General features: G+C 37.8%; 1 protein-coding gene across 1 annotated transcript in view; it reads right to left on the bottom strand.

Moving 5' to 3' along the window:
- Positions 1 to 768: 768 nt before the first annotated feature.
- The window catches only part of BABAM2 (BRISC and BRCA1 A complex member 2), a 161181-nt gene continuing 139747 nt past the window's right edge, over positions 769 to 22202 (bottom strand). The window contains exons 11-12 of the mRNA XM_058021747.1: positions 20708 to 20861; positions 769 to 2419 (exon numbers count right to left, since the gene is read on the bottom strand). Of these exons, the coding sequence (XP_057877730.1) occupies positions 2356 to 2419; positions 20708 to 20861 (218 nt within the window). The 3' untranslated portion in view covers positions 769 to 2355. The remainder of the gene's footprint in view (positions 2420 to 20707; positions 20862 to 22202) is intronic.

Below are 22202 nucleotides of genomic sequence, written 5' to 3' on the forward strand. Positions count from 1 at the left end.
TGAGGTTGTTCAGTTTTGATTTTGCTTTTCACATAAAACCATTACTTTCTGTGAGGATCCATAAAATCAGAAAGTTTTAAGAGAGCTACAAAAAGAAAACCTCAGAAACAGCAAAAGTGAAATTAGGGCTAAGCAGTAGCCATAAAATAAGTCAGCAAAAAATTATGTAAAAAGTAAAAAAAAAAAACCAAAAAACCCAATAGTCTGTGTATTAATGCTTATCTAAAACAACTCCCTAATCTACAAAAAAGTATACCTAGCAAAATATTAAAAAGTTCTAACCTTAATAATAAAACTCTGTACACTGTGTTTTAAAGCTTACAATCAAGTATTGTATTTAAAATAAGTAAGCATTGTTTTAACCAAGAGTGCTTATAGTAGTTAAATAAAACTACTGTCAATAGGCTTTTACTTTGTGTAATTAGTCAAAAACTTTTAAAATAAGTTGTAACATTAAGTTCTTGATCTACTGCCTAAGATGTGAACTAATAACATCTTCCCACTGTCATAACCACGTAATGGAGCTAATGCTAAAAAATAAAACAACTCAAAATGCATTCCTAACAATCCCATCCTATGTGTAATTTGTACACAGCCCCCAACCAGTGATAACCTCCCACATCTGCTCTAAGCATGGCAAAGCCTCATGCAGTGTCACCACAGAGGGAATTCAGGCTCAGACCTTTGAAACTGTGGACAGTGCTCAGATAATGCACTGAGAATCACAAAGGGGTGGGTCACAGCACAGAATACGCCTTCTCTGCAGACTTACAACAAAACTTCTTATTCTTTTATTTATTCTTACAATACAGATTTTGTTTGCAGCTTAATTTTCAGCCAAGAACTTCAGTATTAAACATAAACTAAATTTTGCTCACAAACTAGCCAAAAATACTTGTAGTTTCTAGAGGCAAATTATTTGCATAATTCTTAATTATTAAGCTTCACAACGCAAACCCCATCTGTATTTCCTAGGTGAATATAAACCCTGAAAAGCACTACTTTTCATGCCAAATAACAAGTTGTAGAAAGGGTAGGAGAATACTGCCAATCAAGCAGCTTGAGAGACTTCCTTGCATGTGATGCCACAGTGTATAATTTAAAATAAAATATTTTCCAGTTCCACTGTATCATCTGCATATTATTCATTTAGTTCCTTGTATTTAGCAGAAGTAGGGCACATTTTCCAGATACCATTTATAAGCCAACATACTCTGTTAATTTTATTCCTTACTGGAAAGCACCTTGGTCTATTCACAAATTAATTGGGGAAGTGACATTGTGACCATTAGTCCCAACTGGTGTGCCTGACACAAGCAGGAAAGAAAGGATGAATAGGCAGGATTTTCCATTTGGCATTTCAGAATTAGGGGAGGTAATGTTTCCAGTTATATACACTTAAAAATATTTTCTGAGAAGATATGCTGAACTTAAGCATTAAGTTAAATACCTATAGCCCTGCATTATTTCATCAGCTATTTTCCAAGACATCACTCATTCCTTTGTTGAAAGTTTGCCTCTTAACAGTATTTATCTTATTTGGAAAAACTACAGGTCTATGAAAGAGCTTTATTTTGTTATACTGGTTTATATAACTAGTAACTTGCATGTTGGTACGATAGAAACACAACGGTTTTGTAGTGGCAAGGGGCACTCATTAGGAAAACAACAAAATTGTACAACTGGAAATGAAAACAAAGCATAAAAACCTAACATTTCACATAAAATGAGCTTTCAACAGAAGTATTAGAAAAACCACCAAACCTCAAACACCTTGCCATATTAACTTCAGACCAACTGGAAAGGCACTGAGAATTGAAGTGTGCAACTCATATCCACACCTGTGAGAGTCACAACCACAGTGAGACACAAACCTCTGAGGCATACAGAATATGGCACTGTACAGTCCATTAGGCATTCCTGGTACTTACGGCAGTTTTGTGTTTCCTTAGGGTGAGCTGAAAATGTTAACTAAATGTACACATTACAGCATATTTCCATGGGGAAGAGCAGTCCAGTTTAGACCATCTGAAGATGAGGAAACAAGGCATAACATACAGGACATTGTTGGCACAAGAAAGTGTTATCCTATCAATACACACCTTTTTAAATTTAATCCAATAGATATATAAAGGAATGGTGGTGGCAGAGGCAAAGGGACAGGAATAATACCAAATATTCAGTTCTAAGCATGCTAGTGAGGTCTTTGTTTCATAAACTGAAGCTACCAAAACCAGTTCAGAGGCAAGAAAGCACTTATCAAGACAGTCCAACCCATTTCCAGGCATCCTTCTTCTGGGCTGACATGTGCAGACTGAAGGATCTGTCCAGTGTAGTTTCCATGCCCAAAGCTGTCTAAAGCTTCCCATTAGCAAATGCTGCCTCCTGGAACTGAGGGACAAATGTCTTGAAATATGTCCTAGTGAAAAGAACAGAAAATATATTATTAGGAAGGAGTAATCTTAAAAGCATGAATTGAAGCACTTGATGTTTCCCATGTTTTCTATTTCCCCTATGTGGAGAAGGCTTCACATATGGTACAAAAGGCCCAAAGACAGACAAGGCAATGGAGCAGGAAAAGAGTGAAGTCAGAATACGTGTAGGAGATAAGCTCTTTATCTGTCTCACAAACCTTGACACAATACTGTCACTGCTGATGGCAGCAGTTTACATGAAATGCAGCAAATAAATACTAATAACATTGTATGAATGGTAAGTCCTTTTATTAAACTTCAACATTTATAGGATAATGCTCTTTTTAAAGCGTGCTTTGTATATTTTGGTAGTCTATCTTCTTTGCAAAGGATCAAGCGACTCATAAATCCATAAAATGAGCTAATCCTACATATCCAAAATTGAGTTAGAACTGTACCTTTGAGATTTTTTTGCTGAGATCCAGGGATGCCCTTTATTTGCCAGTTATATTAGAAGCTGCTTTATCATTTTGCCTTTGGTTTCTGCCTACTGCATTTTGCACCAAACTTTCAATTTCTCTATTTTTTTAAATTTTGTTTTCTATTTCTATCACTGATCTCCATAAATTTCTCTCGTGTTCTCACTGAGAAGAAATCTAAAGCTGCAATGTCATTTATTAGATTCCTGATCTCTCAGCTGGTTTACCTCCTGAAGCAAACACACACTGATCAGGTTCACAATCATGATGTGTTTCATAACTGCACTAGAAGCTTTGGCAATCACTGAACAGCAACCATACTTCCTCACACCTAAAAACCTTGCAGGACCACGAAGGGAATGCTCCTCCTCTCTCTTTGTGAGGTTGTGCCTGGCAAATTAATTAACAGATAGCTGCAGTCAGCTTTTGTGCACAAGATATAAATACATATGAGATGCTGTCCAAAGGTTAAAAGAGCAATGGAAAGTAAAAGCATTTCTGGACTGAGGAGCTGATCCCAGAAATGGAAACAACCATAATAAAGAGGACAACCAGCACACACATTTTATAGCATATACAGATTGTGCTGTGTATTTACAGAACACACTTTGGTTTATTGAAGCAAAGTTCAGAAAACAACCCTCATAATCATGCCTGCAAAAGTGATTGTTCCTGCTGGCACACACGAACATAAACCAGCTGAGAAGGCATGCCTGTCTCCTGATCTCAACAGCTGGGTGCCATTTCTGTATTTGTGTTTTTTCTACCATACCTTTGAAATTGTAGCTTTTGTAAGTCCTGTTTAATTCTACGTGTTTTGCTAGCTCATGGAGTACCTCCTGCATGTTGTCAATGTCAGGACCTATCCTTTTTACTTGTCCTTGCTTTATCTCTCCTAACATTTAATTATGCTTCTCTGCTTGCTTCTTTTAAACAGCTTCCCCCTTCCCCTTTGATACCTTCTCTGCAGACACTCTTCATGCACGTGATCTTAATCAACTTGATAAATGTTACTTAAAACTTCCTTCTTCCAAAACTGTAGAAATTCTTAATCATTAAATGGGATACAATCAGAATTATTTTCCTACATTTTATTTCTTTTTCTCCATAGCATTTCTGTGCTTTGTATTAAACCCACACTTAGTTCATTATATGCAGTAATTATATATGCCTTTTCTGTTAGGTAAAATCCAGAATGAATGCTTATGATACCACAAACATCCTCCCACACCAACTTTATCTACACTTGCATCCTTTCTTTTCACTGATTTCTGCAGGAGAGCTTGTATCCATTCCTGCAAAACCAAGTCTAACACCTCCCTACATTCTGATCAGATGTACTGTGTCAAAAAAGATGTTATGTCACTGGTAGTTCATATGAACCTCTTGGCAATGTTCCATACACTACAAAAATTCCTTTAGTACATCGTCATTTCAAATGTCTGCTTTTTTCTTTTTATACCTAAAGTACATGCTTAAAGTTGCTCTTATCATTTTGGTCTTGTCCAAACTGAAGCAAATGTAGTACCACAAGTGTACTCAGGTTATGTTCCTCCATTTCTCTCCCTCTCCCATACACTTTAAGTATCTCAGATGAAACAAAATCAGAGATAATTATGGTTCATCACACCTACTACAAAAAAATAAATTAACACTGATCCCTTCACCCCCCCACACTAAACCAAACCAGGCCCTGCTAAGAGATTCAAAAGCCCAGTGTGCCTGATAGGACTGTCCCAGCTACAGCACATTTAGTAGATTGAGGAGGAAAGATGGGAAAGTAGGAGAAGGTAAGTGAAACTCCTTAATGAACACTGAAAACTCTTTTCTAAATTTTTTCTTTTCATCCCAAAGTTTGGGACAAAACCCTGTGTTAAAGTACCTGAATTTCCTGTGAAATGGAAATTACAACATTTTAGTTACAACAATCTCTGCAGAGGTCACCAGTAAGGAGGAAAAGAAGCAGCAATCACCTTCTGAGTAAGTTTCATCTATTGACCATCTGGCATTGAAATCAAAGTACACATGTTTCTGCCTAAATAGGACCATAACACAAAATATTATGTCACGACAGATGACACGAAATAATTTTGAGAGAAATATAAAGTCTTTTGAAGGTCAATACTCTGCTATAGACTGCATGGTAAAGGCATCTTTCATATGCAATGCTATTCCTTATACAAAGATTTTACATCAAGAGACAACACTCATGCTCAGCATCCTGTATGTACAGGCACAGAGAAAGAGTGAATATAAACGTGAACTTTGGATAAAGATACATTCCTCATACTCTATTCATATTAACACATTCACATGAATTACACCTCTAATAACTATGATCTGTGCTATACCATAGAGATTCATTACAAGTATCTGAAAGGTTTTTTTTCAGAAACTTTGCCACATGATGTTCTTAAGTTATCTCCAAACTATTTTGAAATTATTGCTTTCATATACACTAGATATGTTTTTCAGCTCTGAAGAACTGTTATTAAAAAACCCAACAACAGTAATTTAGGTACCTGTTGAATTACACTGAAGGTGAAGAAAGCTAATTTGACCTATGGTCTCTCAGGGCTCTGTCAAATGGCAGAAATCAGCTTTTGATCAATGCCTTTTCTCCTTTCTGGGAAAGATGGAGATCCTTCTTTCTCCAGCTTTCATCTGCCATGTTCTTGGTGGGTTTGCATCACACTGACCTTATAGCAAGCTCAGAAGACCTGCATAAATTCTCCTGTAAGTACAGGGAAACTCATTTGTACAAAGTACACAGATATTCTTCACGTGAGTGTAGAGTACAATCAACACTCATGGAAAGAAAGTAAAACACACACTAAGTGTTGCATCCTTCTCACAATGGTTTTCATACCAGCTTAAACAGTGTTTAAAAAGTTGCTTTCTTTTCAGCCTAGAGTGGGTGCCAATCTTCATACACTTATGGGCACATGTCTAACATTTTGTTGAGCTTCTTATAAGACTCCATTGTTTTTTGTCTATTCATTTTTATTCCCTCAAATGGTCATTTTCCAAGTTCAAGGTAGTAAGTTATGAGGTTTCCATGGAAATTTTTCTTCATCACTCCAGAAAACAACACATTTTGCTGTAGTTAACCACTATATATACTTGACACAGTACAATGAATTCCAGGTGCTATGCTCAAGGACATCTGTTGAGAGTAAAGCACTTCTCTTTCCTTCACTTTATTATCCAGTGGAAAGAAAGTCTTGCTGTAATTGCAAGTGGTAAGTATCTAAAAGAAGGCAGAATTGGCTCACCTGCTGTTTACATATTTCCCAGTGATATGAAACACTGAGTGTGGTACAAGGTCTCCAGAAGCCCATACATGTCTAAATCCCAGGGTGTGGGTTTGCTGTGCTTAAAACATACTTGACTCAGAATTCACATGCTTTTGTGAAATTTCATTGTAATTGTACTGTTTTTTCCCCAGGGTAATTTAGTGCTGGGTTTTTTAAATGAAGTTGGTAGAAAATCTGCACTGACCACTTGATAATACCTTTTGCTTTCACATATCTATGCTGAAAATCTGCAAAGATTTAAAATTATGTAGCTGCAATCTTCCATCAAACAACATTTCCCATATATTTATGGTGATAGCATTCTCACACCAACACACTCAATTTCTGCTGTTGCTTTTGCTGGACTGGTACTATAGCCAGCAATACAAGTGTGTTCTAGTTACTGCTGCTGGTGTAATAAAGTTAAAAGAGTTGCTTAGGTGTTTCTATTTCTCTTAAAATCTTCATGTGGCAAATTCAGAGCAGAAGATCAAGACTCAAACTCTGTGAAGAAAAAAGCGTACAAAATGTTGTACCAATGAGATTTCTGCTTTTTATGTCTGGGACAAGGACAATCATCATGGGGTGATGAATCATCTTCCCGAGTCATTCACAAAATATATTCCCCTTAAACTCCTCAGTTTATAACTGCCAAGATTTCCAGCATGCTGATCTCAAATTCACCCATGCTAGCCCTATTTGCACTCATGTTTTATTTGTTTCAGCTCAAGATGTGGGACTTTCAAGTGCTTTTTCCATCAAGAGATGATCTGAGGAAAATGAAGGGGATGAAATCATCATGATGGTCCACATCAAGAACAGACTTGGCAGTACAGCAACACTTCTACTACCAGCACAGCGTCCTTACTGGCAAATTAAAGCCCCTGGGCCACAATCTTCATCTTTTCACAAAGACATAGAGACCTTCTCTCACTGCATCAGGCAGACGTGTTGTGTTCCTTCTCGTCTGAAGGCACACTCACATTTGGAATTTTTTTCTACTACTGGCTTTGAGAGCAAACTTTATTCTTAAATACTACCCATTATTTCAATATTTTAGTAAGTACTGCAACAGATATTTAATTCTGTAAATATCTGGCTCTAATTATAGACCCTTAGTGTAGTCAAAATCATAGTAGCCAGTGTTTTTGACAAATACATCAATTTTCTCCTACTCTAGGCAAGGCATACATAATATGTATGAATTCTTTTCTAAAAATTTTCAAGTTAATAGATCTGACTTGGGCAGGCACTCCTGTAGTCATGGTGATCTCTGAATAACTCTACTTAATCCTTCCAAGTCTTCTGGAATAAGGTCTGTATTTAGTACCCCATTCTCCTCGGTAGTTCTCTATTGTCTGAATTGTTCAGCAGGTAAATTGAGTTTGTTTGAATAATCCTGGGACTGAGGTAAGGACTGAATTGTATCCTGTCCAGCTGCATGAGATACAACCAAGAATCCCAGGCATCTGTCCCAACAGCTGTCCACTTCTTTTAAAGGAATTGTACCTCTAGGATTTACATCATTTTGCATCCCCTATTTCTTTCCTGCTGTACCTTAGAAGAACTGCTTCAAGACATCTACAAGTTTCTTCAAATCCACTGAATCCTGATAGAACAACATCAACTCTATAGATGACTGATCTTCATAAATTAGCTGGAACAGCAATTAAATTGCTCTTTCAATTAAATTTGCTCTTTCAATTAAATTTGGTGAAAACAGGAATTAAGAAGGGTATAGGTCAGAGTGAAGGACAGACTGAGGCTTCTTGAGGTTTTTGACCTATTCCTTCCAGTCTAGTATTATTATGCTGACACTTTGCAATGAAATCTTGTTATATAAACTATTTCAACACTATAGACATATTAGAATTATAAAAGAGTTTCTTCAGGCTTTATCAACATCACCTGATTACTCACTTTCTGAAGTACAAAGTATTTTTGCATGGATCACACATACATATGTAGTGTGCCTTTGTATTTTTGTGTTCCTGTTGAAACTTGTTTTAACACAGTGAAAACTTGTTTTGAAAATACTGAACACCTACAACAATACCTTCTGGATGCCAGATGAGCGGCTTTGTCCTCCCATGACCACACAGGCACATCCAGCTGATTTGGTTCATGTAACCCCTAAAAATTCATCTCCTGTACAGAAGCTATTTACCATAACCTTCAAAACTTTCTAAGATTTCCTGTTTTTTTTTTGGCAGAACAAAATCAAAGATGCCAACCAGTCTTTTTTTTACAGATATAAGTTTTCTTTCTAAATTCCTTTTGTCAGGAGCTACCTAATTCAACATGATTACCACTAATTAACAAAAGGAACTCAAATTAATAAATTGGTGCATTAATTCCAACAGTGGGTATGTATTTAGGTCATATTCCATATGACTGCTCATTATGTCCTTAACCCCTGCTCATGCTCTCCTCCAGCATCTCTATGCCTTGCACTGAGCAAGGGCTGAACACAAAAGTGTGGATGTCTACAGAGAGCCCATTCCTTCCACAGGCCTCATGCCAATGTTTGAGGGGCTGCTTTTTCCTTTTAAACACAGACATGAGACATTGGAACCTCTTTGCTATTTTCATCATATATAGTGCATTAAAACCATATTTCCATTGGGTGAACCATGTTGTTGTCTATTTATTCATAGGCACTTCCACAGCATTCCTCACCAGGAAGATACATGAGCACTCACAGCAAAGCTGAATCAGCCCATCTCCTGCTTTGGGGTAACAGGAGAGTAACTCTACAGCAGACATTCCGTGACACCTCTGTTAGGAGAAAATGATGGTTGTATCATTGTCTCCACATCTAAGACGTTACAAAAACTGAAGTGAGAAACAGCTTCAGCACTGTAACTTTGGATTGCCCAGCTGGAACTGGGCTGTAGCAGGCAGGGCCAGGTGCCAAGTGGCAAAGGCTCAGGAGCTAATGAAAATCAGGACTATTATGGAATGCACAAGGCACTCAGGAGACAGCAGCATTTCTAAATCACCATTCAAATCTGAGTATCACAAAAACTTATCCAAGCACAGCAGCAGAATGAAATAGGTACCTTCCAGGATTTCTTTCTCACTTCAAATATACATCACGATACTTGGCATGTATTCATGTTTCTAAACTAAGCTTCTTGATGGTATGTTCTTTGGGATGTGGTTTAGAATTTCCTTACGAGGCAGCTTTATCTATAGCAAATATTTTGCTTTTGTGTGAAACACAATGTCTACACAGTTCTCCATTTTACACATCTCCAGAACTGGTGGTGCCAAGCAAACATCTGAAGTGTTTATACAACAGCAAGACAATAGTTCTTAAATTTCTGCTACTGTAACTGGCTAAACACACAAATGTACAAAGGAGCCAGTGCACAACACCATTAAGCTGCGAGCAATTTTTTTTCTGTGTGCCAAAAAAAAAATTGCATCACAATCCTTCTTCCTCTTCTAATATTTCTCTCTCTCTAGCTCCTTTTATTGTGAATTACCCACAAGGAGATTAGAAAACTTTTTTGCCTGTTTCTACCTGCCAGTCCATGCAAGGCATTGACTGTGCAGCCAGGCTCATGGACAGACAGAACAGTAATCAAGCATCAAGAGATCTGCAGATCTGCAGTGGGCAGCCACCAACATGCAAGTTTTTAAGAAATACAGCTAGCTCAGTTTATTATACTGCACGACAGAAACCTGACTCCAAAATTACAAACAAACCAAAACTGTAACAGGAAATAGAAGTGGCAGAACTAGTGAAACCAAGTACATATCAGAAGTTTAAACATTAATATTCACTCATGTCCAAAAGCTGTTTTCTCTATTTTATTAGCAATATCTTTTTTCTCCAGAAGTTATTTCTGATTCAAGTCACACAGAACAGTAAAAAAATATATTATATTTAGACATGTTTTTCAACAGTTTGCTGATTGCAGAATTAACAGGTAGCTTTAATCCATATGAAGCAAACAGAAATAAAAATTAAATTTTCACTTCATTTTAAAAAACCTATGGTATCAACTGATTTTATAAATAAAGTGAAGAATTCAGCACTGGTCTGCTGTAAAAATTAAGATGACTTTGCTGCCCAACTTACCATAAAGCAAAATGCATTCTGACAATCTGTTCAAAGCACGAAACGACCATAAATATAACAACCCGACTAAAAGCAAAATATAAAGGAAGGGAGTTCTAGGGAACTGCTGTGGAGCCAAGATTGCAGATCATCATGTAGGCTGGCAATTAATGTTTATTTTAAAGCAGCAGCATAAGTAGGGTTATCACTTTGTAAAAGATGCTAATTTTGATTCCAAGAATACATGTCCTCCAAATGCATGGACCTTTACTGACAATAACAGATAGAAATTACATCTACTGGACAGAATCAGTTCATACAGACCAAGGCCAGTAACTATGAAAGCAACTTTTTAAAACCATCTGGAACTCAAGACTCTGGTATTTAATGTCTCAAAGATTTCTGATATAGATATTTTAAAAATTTACAAAGGTGTATTGCATAGACACAGTGAATCTATGTGTTCCAAAGCACACACAGAAAAATGAACTTCTCATTTTGAAACAGTTTCATCAATGCCTTCTGCTTGCCAGTCAGTTCAAGAGATAAAACACTTCACTTCCTTCACCTTCTCCACAATGTACATAAATAGACGTACTTCAGTCAGATGAAGGTTTGTGGTCTTAGATCATAGCAAACTTTGCTTCTGCTTTCTTAACTTCCATTTTCCCCCCAGGGCAGTGGGTGCCTGTGAAGGGTGCACTGGAATATCTCGGTCACAGCACGGTCACTCTGTTTCCTTATCAGTGGATCATGAGAATGATATTCCAAGGCCATCATGGAAAAACTCAATCTTCATAGAGTGTTTTTAAATATATTGTTAACTTGCAGGAAATTCCCAGTCCTATGAGCTACAGCATGACAAGTCTGCTCTATTTTTCCTAGTTGCTGAAGTGCCATAGCCATATTTTCCCACTTCAGGTAAAGGTTAACTTCTTAAAGAGTCAAGGAACATATTATTTCCTCTTATCTAGGCTGTGTAAATGCACAATGAGCTCTGCTGTTGGAGAGCAATTATTTAATAAACTTTTTATTAGATTTGAAGGAGAGAGTCAATGTGAGACAAGATGCAACTAGGAACCTCTTCAAAGCTTAAAAGGCATGGTAAAGAATGTGTGAAAGTAGTGATAAGTAGCAAGAGAAAGCAGAAAAGACTGGGCAAGGATATGTTCAGGAGCGAAGCTTGTAAGGAAAGACAAGTGCAGAGATTCAAGAAGAGAGGAGCTCACAGTAGTAATAATAGAATTTGAATGATCTTTAAGAGATTATTGAATCCCTTAATAGTAGTTCAGAGGCAGAAATGAAGAGTTACACCACAGATGCATCCATAACGAGTCTGACAAGCAGCATCCCTGAAAACAAAGTTTGCTTGCAGGTGAAAGGGCTGATTTCATCATGCCATCCGCTTTGCTTTGCCAGATTGCTTATCAACAGGGGCCGAAGGCAACATACCAAAGCAGAAAAGAAACCTCCTTGGATATTCATTAGGACAAACCAGTCAGAAGGAAACAGATGAGACGCCACACATCTGTGATTATATAAAACATACGAAAGCACTTGTTTCTTTTTGCTTTTCAAAGGATATATATTTGCTATTAGAAGTAAAAGTGAATGCTCAGAAGGTTGGAGACCCATCCAAAGGGAAAAACCAGACAGAAATAAACCTTTATACTAACAAGTAAAAGCAGAATAAAACAAATAGAAAATTAATTTGAGGAACAATTTAACTGTGACCCTCGAAATACACACTTGTCAAACAATATAAAATGCGGTCAAAAAGTAAAAATACTCAGGAGAAGTAAAATCACAAAGAATAAATGAAATGGAAGTGCTTAAAGATGTTGCTATACCAGAATCTGGCCTTCCAAGAGATGTACCAAGAGATTCAACTCATGCATATATGTCAGCCAAAAAGGAAATGAACAAATGAACAAAATACAACCAAATCAGCAGCCCCAGATTACATTCACACCCAGGTTCCAGAGAAACTCAAGTGTGAGAAAGTTAAACTCTTAAATAGCTTGTAGCCTCCTGCTTAAAACAGCTTGGTACCAGAGAAGTGTGATGTCAATTAAAAAAAGGTCTGGAGGTCTGGGAGGATAGGAGCTATGACTCAATGAATCTCATGTCCATACATTACAAGTTGGTAGAGACTGTTAATAGAAATGATTATAAAATTTCATAAATAGTCCAAAATTAGTGGACTTGAGTAAATATGACATACTGGGTAGGAGCCAAACTTGTGCTTCTCAAGTCTCCTATTTACTTAAGGTATCAAAACCACATGGACAAGAAAAATTCAAGTGACACCCACTGCTCAACTTACCTACAGGTATTTGGGAAAGTTTTTCAAAGGCATAAAAACCCCTGAATTACCACAGAAGGAGAAAAGATCCATGAGTAGATAAAGAGCAGGCCAAGATACAAAGAAAAGGACAGGAATAAATGATGAATACCATTTGGGGGAAGTCACCTGAGGAATGCACAGAAATGGGTGTTCTGACCTGTGTTGTTCATATTCCTACATGATATGAAGAAGTGAGCAATGGAAGATGGAAAAGTCTGTTAGTGTTAACAATTTAGTCAGGGAAGGAAAATAAGGCACAATTATGAGGAACTGCAGATAGTTCTTACAGTACTAGTAGACTGTGAGATAACATACCAGGTGGGATAACTGGGAGATAACATACCAGGTTTATCAGTGTTGACAAACATGAAAGGAGAAATATGTGAGGAAAAAGACATAATTTTACTACCACAAAAAACATAGGCTCTGAAAAACTGTTAGAAAGGAGATGTTGGTGCTAAAATGACACTGTAACTAGCCTTCATCTGTATGCAAAAAACAAAATCAGATGCTGTTAGAAGCAGAATAAAGAGTAAATCAGACAATACCACTACACCACCATATAAACGCATGGTGAGTAACAGAAAAGGAAACAGAAGGAAAATCACAGAAACAGTAAAGGGAGAAAGAAGCAGGACAAGGGTGACCAGAAAGATGGAGAGGTTCTGGAGAAGGAAGGAGTGAGCAGAGCAAGAGAAATGGAGGATCATAAAACAAAGGTTATGGAAGGGATCAGTAGATTAACTATTTGCTGCCTCTCTTCATACAAAAGGTAAAGGGTAACAGCAGCTTGAGCTAGGAGGAGGCAGGAATGCAAAAAGCCAACAGAGTTTGTTATTCACACCACACCTGTGTGATCCCTTGCCACAGAATTTCATGATGTTATGCTGTTGGTTCGAAAAGCAAGAGAAAAGAAGGAAAGCTAGGTAAGATTACTTAACAGAAATGTACCAGTACTGCATAAAGAAATCCTTGAGGATGGTGGAACATACAATGGAAATATGACTACATGCTCTGCCATGCTTTTCTACATGCATCCACTGCTACCTACTGATACAGACATGACAGTGGGCTGAATGAATACAGAGTTTTAACTATTGATACAGACATGACAGTGGGCTAAATGAATACAGAGTTTTAACTATTGATACAGACATGATAGTGGGCTAAATGAGTACAGACTTTTACCTATTGATACAGACATGATAGTGGGCTAAATGAAGACAGAGTTTTACCTAGCTTAATGGAACAATTATGAGTATTACTCAAAAGACAAGACTATGGAGTTGACTTCCTATTTTTATTTAGCTGTTTATTTTGTAACTGATCAGGCAACAGTGTTCATCTAAGCTATTAAAGCTCAGCTCCTTACAAATCCATGTATTTCTCTCTAACCTTTTCTCTCGAGAAAGGGAGGACATTTTTTGTGCAAGTTCCTAACTGTAATTTAATGTTCTAATATAGAACTAGCAGCTTTCATAAATGTATAATGGAGTTCTCTAATAAAGCCAAATCAGACAGTGACTGTGTTTCACAGTATTTCTAGAACGCCACTTAATCCCAGTTATCCAAGAACCACCTACATTAAATTCTAACCTTTCATTCCTACAAAGCAGTTGTCTTCCAGCAAAGTGCTATTATACTCCACTTATACCATGCCAACTTCTCCAATCTCTTCTGTGCATTTCTCTTGTCAATATCCGAGAATACTTTTTTGCAGAAAGAATATTTACTATGTATCAAAACGCACATATGTACAGTTCACACATATACAGAGTATCTATACAAAATCACAGAAAAACTAATTGCCTAACAGATTTTATTTCTATGCACTTCCTATAGCACCTATACGCCTCATCTTTAAATAGTTGTTTTTCTTCCCCACAGTCAAAGCTTTAATGAGAAGTGACCAGAAACAAATACCCAGGCCCTTCTGTCTTGGCTGAAATCCACATAATGCATGACAGCACTGAAGATCCCTGGCAGGCACCTGTCAGAAACTAACATACCATAACTTAAGAGTCAGACTTAATTATCCAGGGAGACATTTAAAGAAAACTACATGAAAAATATGAGTCAAGAAGTGCAACTATCATGATATATACTGTATTCTGTACTGTATGCAGAAGAACTATGTAAAAATAAAGGAATGTACTGGGAAAATTCTAATTAAAAGCCCTATCTACTTCATCTGTTATCTCTTACAATCAAAATAATTTTGTTATTAAGTTTTGCTGGTAAATCAACTGCAGAACACACTACAAGGACAAGTGCAATCACTAAGTATTTTAACAAAACGTAGCTTTTACCATTTTCCTTTCTATTGTTCCCATAGAATTCTGATCAGCTGACACTCCCACAGAAAATCAGCTTTGATTTAATGGTGTATAAAATCAAATTAACTTCTTGGTAAGCTTCACACGCCTGGGTCGCCACATCTCCTCTTGTTCTGGCTGTCACAGTGCATTGCCCCTTTGCTGCTCTGAGGAACGGCCCACCAGCGGCAACAAAACGTCAGCTTTACTCCATTTCAGGCTGGGAAATCACTTCTGTTCAGTTTCTGATGCAAAACTATCAAAAACCAGAGCTAAACAAGTGACTCAGCTCACCCCCTCAGCCTTCAGCTGCACCTATGCTGGCGTTCTTCCTCAGAAAGAATCCTCTGAGCCTTGCAAGTGTCTGAACACAGGCACACACACCTAGAGAAGAATGATGTCCCTGGCTTCTATACTTTTGTTCCTTACTCTCATTTTTATGAATTTCATTGTAGTTTAAGATAACATGCAACAGAGATAAAGACAGTCATGCAAAAAGCTTTGTGAGGTGAGTATATATCATGCAAATAAGTTAGTTTTTGGAAAACCGGTCTTTAAAGATGACTAATGTGCATGAAAAATCCCATAATACAGGCAAAGCCAACTCGATACTTTTACAAATAAGCAAAAAAATCCAACTTAAATACAACCCAAAGAATAAAAAAAATATTTATTACCTTAATTACACCTATCAAGAAGAGAAGATATAAAAAGGGTGCAACATTTACATGTAAATTTTATAGTGAGATTCATGGTAGCATAGCTGGGACTCAAAAGTTTCATGAAATTGTGAAAGTTGTTATTTTTTAAGAATTTGAAATATAGTAATAGGTATTCTGCCTAAAATGTGAAAGAAATCTGAATAACAATAAAAAAATGGACGAGTTGAAACTGGTTAATGTCAAAACAACAACAAAAAAATCATCAGGGCACACAAAATTTACTTAATAGAACAGCAAGTTTGACATACTACAACTGATATGTCTAAACAGCAACACAACAACTGTCCCTTTTTCTTTCCAAATATCCTTTTATTAAACTAAGAAATGCAATATTTTAATGTGTTAATGTAATTATAGAATCACCAAACTGTTAAGATTGGAAAAGACCTTCAGGTTCATCAAGTCCAACCATTAACCCATCACTGCCAAGCCCACCACTAAACCATGTCCTAAATGCCACATCCACACACCTCTGAAATACCTGTATGGGTGGTGACTTCATTCCCTCCTGGGCAGCCTGGATTGACAACCCTTTTGGGGAAGAAATTATTCTAAATATCCAAACTAGACCCCTCCTAGTGCAACTTGCAGCCATTTGCTCTTGTCCTATCACCTGTTATCTGGGAGAAGAGGCCAATCCCCACGTGGCTCCACTGCCCTTCAGGCAGCTGTGGAGAGTGACAATGTGACCCCCGAGCCTCCTTTTCTCCAGCCTAAGCACCCCCAGCTCCCTCAGCATGCCTCACAGCACTTGTGCTCCAGACCCTTCACCACTCCACTGCCCTTCTCTGCTCCAGAGAAGGGCAATGCTCCAGCACCTCAAATCTTTCTTATAGTGGGGGCCTCAATCATACACATGACAGACATCATCAATTTGCTGATACTCAAGGAGAAGCCGTGGCTGAGGCTGAAAATGCTATGGCCCAGTTCACCAGCCTGACACCACCTAACCATGGCACTCTTGTGCTGAGCACAAACTGAAGCTGCAGCTGTAGCTTGCAAAAGATGCACCTGCACATAATCTGGTGATGCACTTGACCTCATGGCAGAGCAACAGCCAATATAGTTGAGAGCACTTGAGCTCTTTGATGCTTTCACCCTCTGAATGCCCAAAGAGATATATAAAATTTACACCGCATTCGGCAAACACCGATGGATGGTCAGGGATAACATTGTCATTCAGAAACCTGTTTTGTCAGCCAACTTGGAAAAAAAAGGGAATATGAACCCTTGGAACAACTTCTTATTGTGGTACCAGTTTTCCATGCTCCTGCTATTTTTAATGATGAGTAGGTGGATTTATGTAGGATAAAAGAATAAACTGAGATTTAACTTGTTCTCCCCTGAAGTATAATCTAAGTCTACAGAGCAGCACTGGGTCACACAGAATTTGGGCCAGAGTGTATCTAAGAACTGAATTTCATTTGTATAAACAAACAAGCTTTATTTACAGTATTCCTTCATAAAAACCCAGGCTTCAAGTCAGCACGTTCTTTAAAGACTCCATTTATGTACACTTGAATGCCTATTTAAGCAAAAAGACAAGAAAGCTTTCCCATGGAAACTGCACAGAGATGTTTTACTTCACACGTACACCACAAACAAGGCTGCTAACTTTCCATAATTTACTGTATTTTCTTAGGCTTGCCATTGTATTTTAGGACCAAAACTTTTGGAGAAGCTGCTTACGCAGGAGGCCACAGACATATAAATAAATGACCTACAAGAGGCAAAGCCTGAGATACCAACTGAGAGGAAATGGCATCTCAGCAGCTTGTAAGAAAATTCTTATGTTATTGGTTTCCCTGTTTCTAGCTGGAGGAACAGGTTAAAATTTTGTGTTAGCTGAGAAACAAGCAGTCTGGAGGCAACTGAAATCACATTATTAAATCAGGAATTGATTCATCCTTCAGAATTAAATAAAGCCAGAGAGCAACCCCTGGGCTAAGACAATAGCAATCTTCAGTAACCAGATGCTATCTCTCAGTGAGGAATCCAAATCAGTGGGCTGCAATGGAGCCCAGTGATTTTAAAATCTGCCCAAGAGGACACAGAAAAGAGGCTTGATTTCATGGACTTTATGAGACAGATATAAATTGGTCCAATAAGTTCAGCAAGAACATGGGCAGTTTTTCTCTCTGAATAAAAAAGATCCAGCTAAAGTGATATTCTGATATGAGAATTTGCCTTTTAGATTTAGGTGATACGTCTCTAGGTGTGAATGCATACAATCTACTTTTATATGTATGCATTTTAGGCAACTGATTTTGCTCCTGCCTATAGTTACTACTCATTGTCTCAGGCTACAGCAAAGGGTTAAGTCCTAACTTCAAAAGATATGCCTACTTCTGCTGGGGGCCACAGAGATAAGCAAGGATACCAAGACTTTCAAGTTTAGTCCCTGCACCAAAGGAACTGGATGGGCTCATCTGTTTGGAAAAAAAAATCAACAACCCACACCAAAACAACCTTGGGAGAAGGCTGGGCACAGAATCAAAGTCCCTTTGGTATGAACTTATGACAGCTCTGCCCATGAATAAACAGGCTGTGCTGAGTTGCTGAAAGCAGAGACAGGGCTTGCCAAAATTGAGGACGAGGAAAGCTGTGACTGATGCCATTTCCAACTGGATGATGCTCCTACAGCTGGTGCAAGAGCAAGCAAAAGCTATCCCTGATGGTGTCTTTAGCCCCAGTGAGGAAGACAGAGTACATTAATCCCTGCCTGAAGTCTGAGAAGAAGGGTGGAGAACTTGGTCAGATACTGGAATATCAAGTGGGAGATCCTGTGGCCCTAGAGCAATGGCCAGGAAGATAAACAGAGATGTTTTGTCTCAAAGAATGCTGAGCACTTGGGAAACAATTTTGCTAAGAGGGAAAAAGACTATATATAAGCAAACCCTAATTGACAGTATTTAGAAACACAAACAAGTTGTCTCTGATTTAACTAGGGCTAAATTTACTTCAGCAGAGTAGAATGACATTGTTTCTAGAGGGTAAATAATGTGTTCTTTTTTTCTTGTTTTTATTTGGGAAGTTTTCATGTGTTGTTTGAACTAATACGTCTCATCAGAATGCTTTCCCACATAGCAACATACATTCCCATATACTTGGTCCATAACAGGTCTGTGGTAAAAATTAAGTAGAATAAGAAGTTATTTGGTTATGTTAAAACACACTAACCTATTCTAAGAAGCCCTAGCAAATATTTTAAACACTGTTTACATAAGATGCTCAATTGTGTTCAAAATCTTTCTTAAAATATGCTCACATGTATCATAACATCATATTTTCCTTGATGCAGATTTATTTATGGTACCTACTGAGGAATCACTAGCTGTTCCTGCAAGCGAAGCGCTTTTAAGTGGAGCAGTTTGTGTCTCTGAGCAGCTCAGTGATTGCTATTTCAGACATCTCTGCACACTGCCTTCCCCCGCTTCTCATCATCCCTCTCCTATTACGCAGCCAGGGTAAAGCTTCAGTGCAGAGCCTCCAACGTAAGAGTGAATAACCTCACCCAACGTACATGTGATAGTAAGTGTACACATTTAGTGCTTTTAAAGAGAACTGCTGTCATACTTCTAAATTTCAAGTGCAGGGCAGCAAAGTCCATTTGTACACACCCACTCATAAGCGAATGCACTTAGCAGAGAGCACATAGGTACTTGTAAGCTTTCAGCTACAAAAGAAATGCATTTTGTAGTATGGGCATAAAAAAAATCCACAGTAATGCTTCCAATTATTGTTCTTCTTGTTTGTTTTTTTTTTTTTTTAGTAAACAAAATACTCATCCTGCTAAAGAAAAGAAGAAGGTCCATACACACAAAAAGTCATAGTTGATTAAGAAATGGTGCTCCTATAAACAGTATGGTGGCAAAACCAAATACTACCAAGAAGTTTTTATTACAATGCATATTAAAATTCCAAATCAAATGTTACTTGATGTTTTCCACAGAATTTAAATCAGTATAAAAATCTACAAATGCATCAGTCAATTGTTGTTTGCTTCCATTATTTCCAAATTACAGTCTCTGACCATGCCACTCATTTGATTTACTCAGCTTGAACTATTTTTGTTTCAACTCTTCTTTATGCATATTTGCTGATTTAATTTAATCTTCTGACTGTCATTCAAAATGTTCATCCCAATACGCCCTGTGATTTATGCAGTTTGATGCTTTTACATGCTGAACAACTGATAATCAGCCTGCTTAAATCTCTCGCTGTTCTAACATTTTTACACTTTGCAAAATTAAAACACTGCAGCAAGCCTGCTGCCTTAACTTCCCCATTCAGGTAAAATCTGTTCTGCTTCATGAGAAGACAGGGATAATATCTAGATCTGGGGACACCACTGCCTGTGGCAGCTTGCCCTTGTAACAGAACCTCTTTGAGGCTGCCCTGTCACCATTAACCAAAGGGGTACACAGACTGAAGTGATCTCTCCTCAGCCCAAAATGAGGGCTTGCAGAAAAAATGCAGAGGAAGGAGACAGCGATTCTCTGTTTCCATCCAACAAAAAGGCAATAAAGCAAGACACATTCAGATTTTCAGATAACTTTCTCAAGATCTGATAGGGCTGCCTCCTGTGCTGGAATGGTGGTTTGCTCTACCTCCTCCTGTTCTTCCGTGCCTTTTCATTACAGCCTAATTCCAGATCTTTCAGGTTTTTCTTCCTTGCTCTCTCCATCTCACATGCTTCCCTTCAGGGTCCCCTCAACACAACCCCAGGGAGTTACCTTGACTGACTGCTACCATGCAGGTTACTCCTGCTGGGGGCTATCTCATCTACTTAGGAGGGAAGTTCTCTGGAGCAGAGACTGTCACCACTCTGTGTCATACAAAGCCTGGCAGAAAGAGCCTTCTTTTGTTCAGTCCTCTAGCACTAAAGCCATAAGCACGATTAGTATCTGTCTACACTCATCTACAGGAACACCAGGACTGTATGAGAACAAGAACAGGTTCAGCTTTTGTAACCCTCAAAATGCAGTTACATCCATGAAATTTCTACCCACCAAAGACCACAAAACGAATGGAATGCTTAGTAGGAAACAGCAATCTGACTTACTTTGCTCTCTTGGCCATTTCATTGCCATCCCATCTGGGGCTGTATGGGTAATTCTTCTGGGCCTGGGAGTACAGCTGGCCACTGTTAGTGAAGTGGTAGACAGACTGAAATGTTAGGGTTGGTTGGTCTCGAGGAAAGTAGAGGGGTAGGTCAACTGCAATTCAAAAGGAAAAAAAGAGTTATAAAAATATGCTAGTGTATTTTTTTCCTTTTTGTTTAGTGGGAATATATCAGACCATTCTATTGGTTTAAAGGTGTCAGAAAAGGAGAAACTGATGGTTAGTTATAAAACACCCTTCTGCATTTCTTATAAGTAATGATTCCAACCTATTGCTGTATGGGACACTTTGCTTTACCAAAACACTTCTGGAAAGTACATGATTTAAAAAAAGTTTAGCTAGAGCATTGCTATGTTAATCATAAAATCTTCACCAGGGTTATTTAGTTATTTTAAAAAACCCCTACTTTTATAGTGAAATCTTCCCTTTCAAAAATTCACAAAATACATTCTGTTTTGCTTTCCATTAAAAAACCAACTTTATCTGCTTTAACCAATATATTTTAGTGTCCTCATGGACATCAAAAACATGATCATCCTCATTTTACAGCTATCTGTGTCCTAAAGCAGCCAAATGAGTTGATATAGAATGTAGAAAGATTCAGTCATATGAGCTGGAAAAGATTTCAGCTTGCTGTCATTTGCTAGACAAGAAAACACCCACAAAACTAAAAACACCACAAAGTCATTATTACCCAAAATATCACACTAAAAATAAAAATCAGAACCTCTTTAGTTCCCTTTGCCTATCACTGTCTCATGATCAGCTAGGTCTGGTGAACAATAAAATAGTCTACAACAGTTAGAAACTGTGTATGTTTTCTTGGTCAGAACTAGTTTTTAACCTAACTTTTTCATTGTTACAATTATGGTTTGTATTTTCTTGGTCTACTTCTTATTTCAGGAGGCTTCAGAAATCTGTAGTTAAACTGAGTTAGGACAACAGACCTGAATTACTGATATTAAATATCTAATCTAACACCCAAATTAACAGAAGAACAATGTCAACAAGTAATGTCTTTTGAAGGGGTAGGCTTCCTTTATAAAGCACCTAAAACCATACTTTTTGGTATCCTTCAAATCACATTTTTAAAATTCTGTACAGTGAAAGAACACTGCAATGGAATTGTATTTTAAATACTTGCAGAGATTCCAGCACCTCCTGTGAAATCTCTGCTAACAGACTTAGGAATCAGTGTAAGACAGGTTTTATTTTCCAAATTCCATGGTATCATCCTGCTAGTTGCTTCATTTTTCTGTTTATCTAATCACATCTAAATACTCAGATGTGCACCAGCTACACCCTATCTCCGTTTGCCCTAAAGGACCCTCCAAGCTCTAGGAATAGAAACATTTACAGCCATGAAGCACACTAAATTAAATGTGCTATTGCAGCCATGGTCCCAAAATACAGCAAATGCTCGCGTGGAGGACAGT

Source organism: Melospiza georgiana, chromosome 3 (genome assembly GCF_028018845.1).
Source record: "Melospiza georgiana isolate bMelGeo1 chromosome 3, bMelGeo1.pri, whole genome shotgun sequence".
Lineage (NCBI taxonomy): Eukaryota > Metazoa > Chordata > Aves > Passeriformes > Passerellidae > Melospiza > Melospiza georgiana.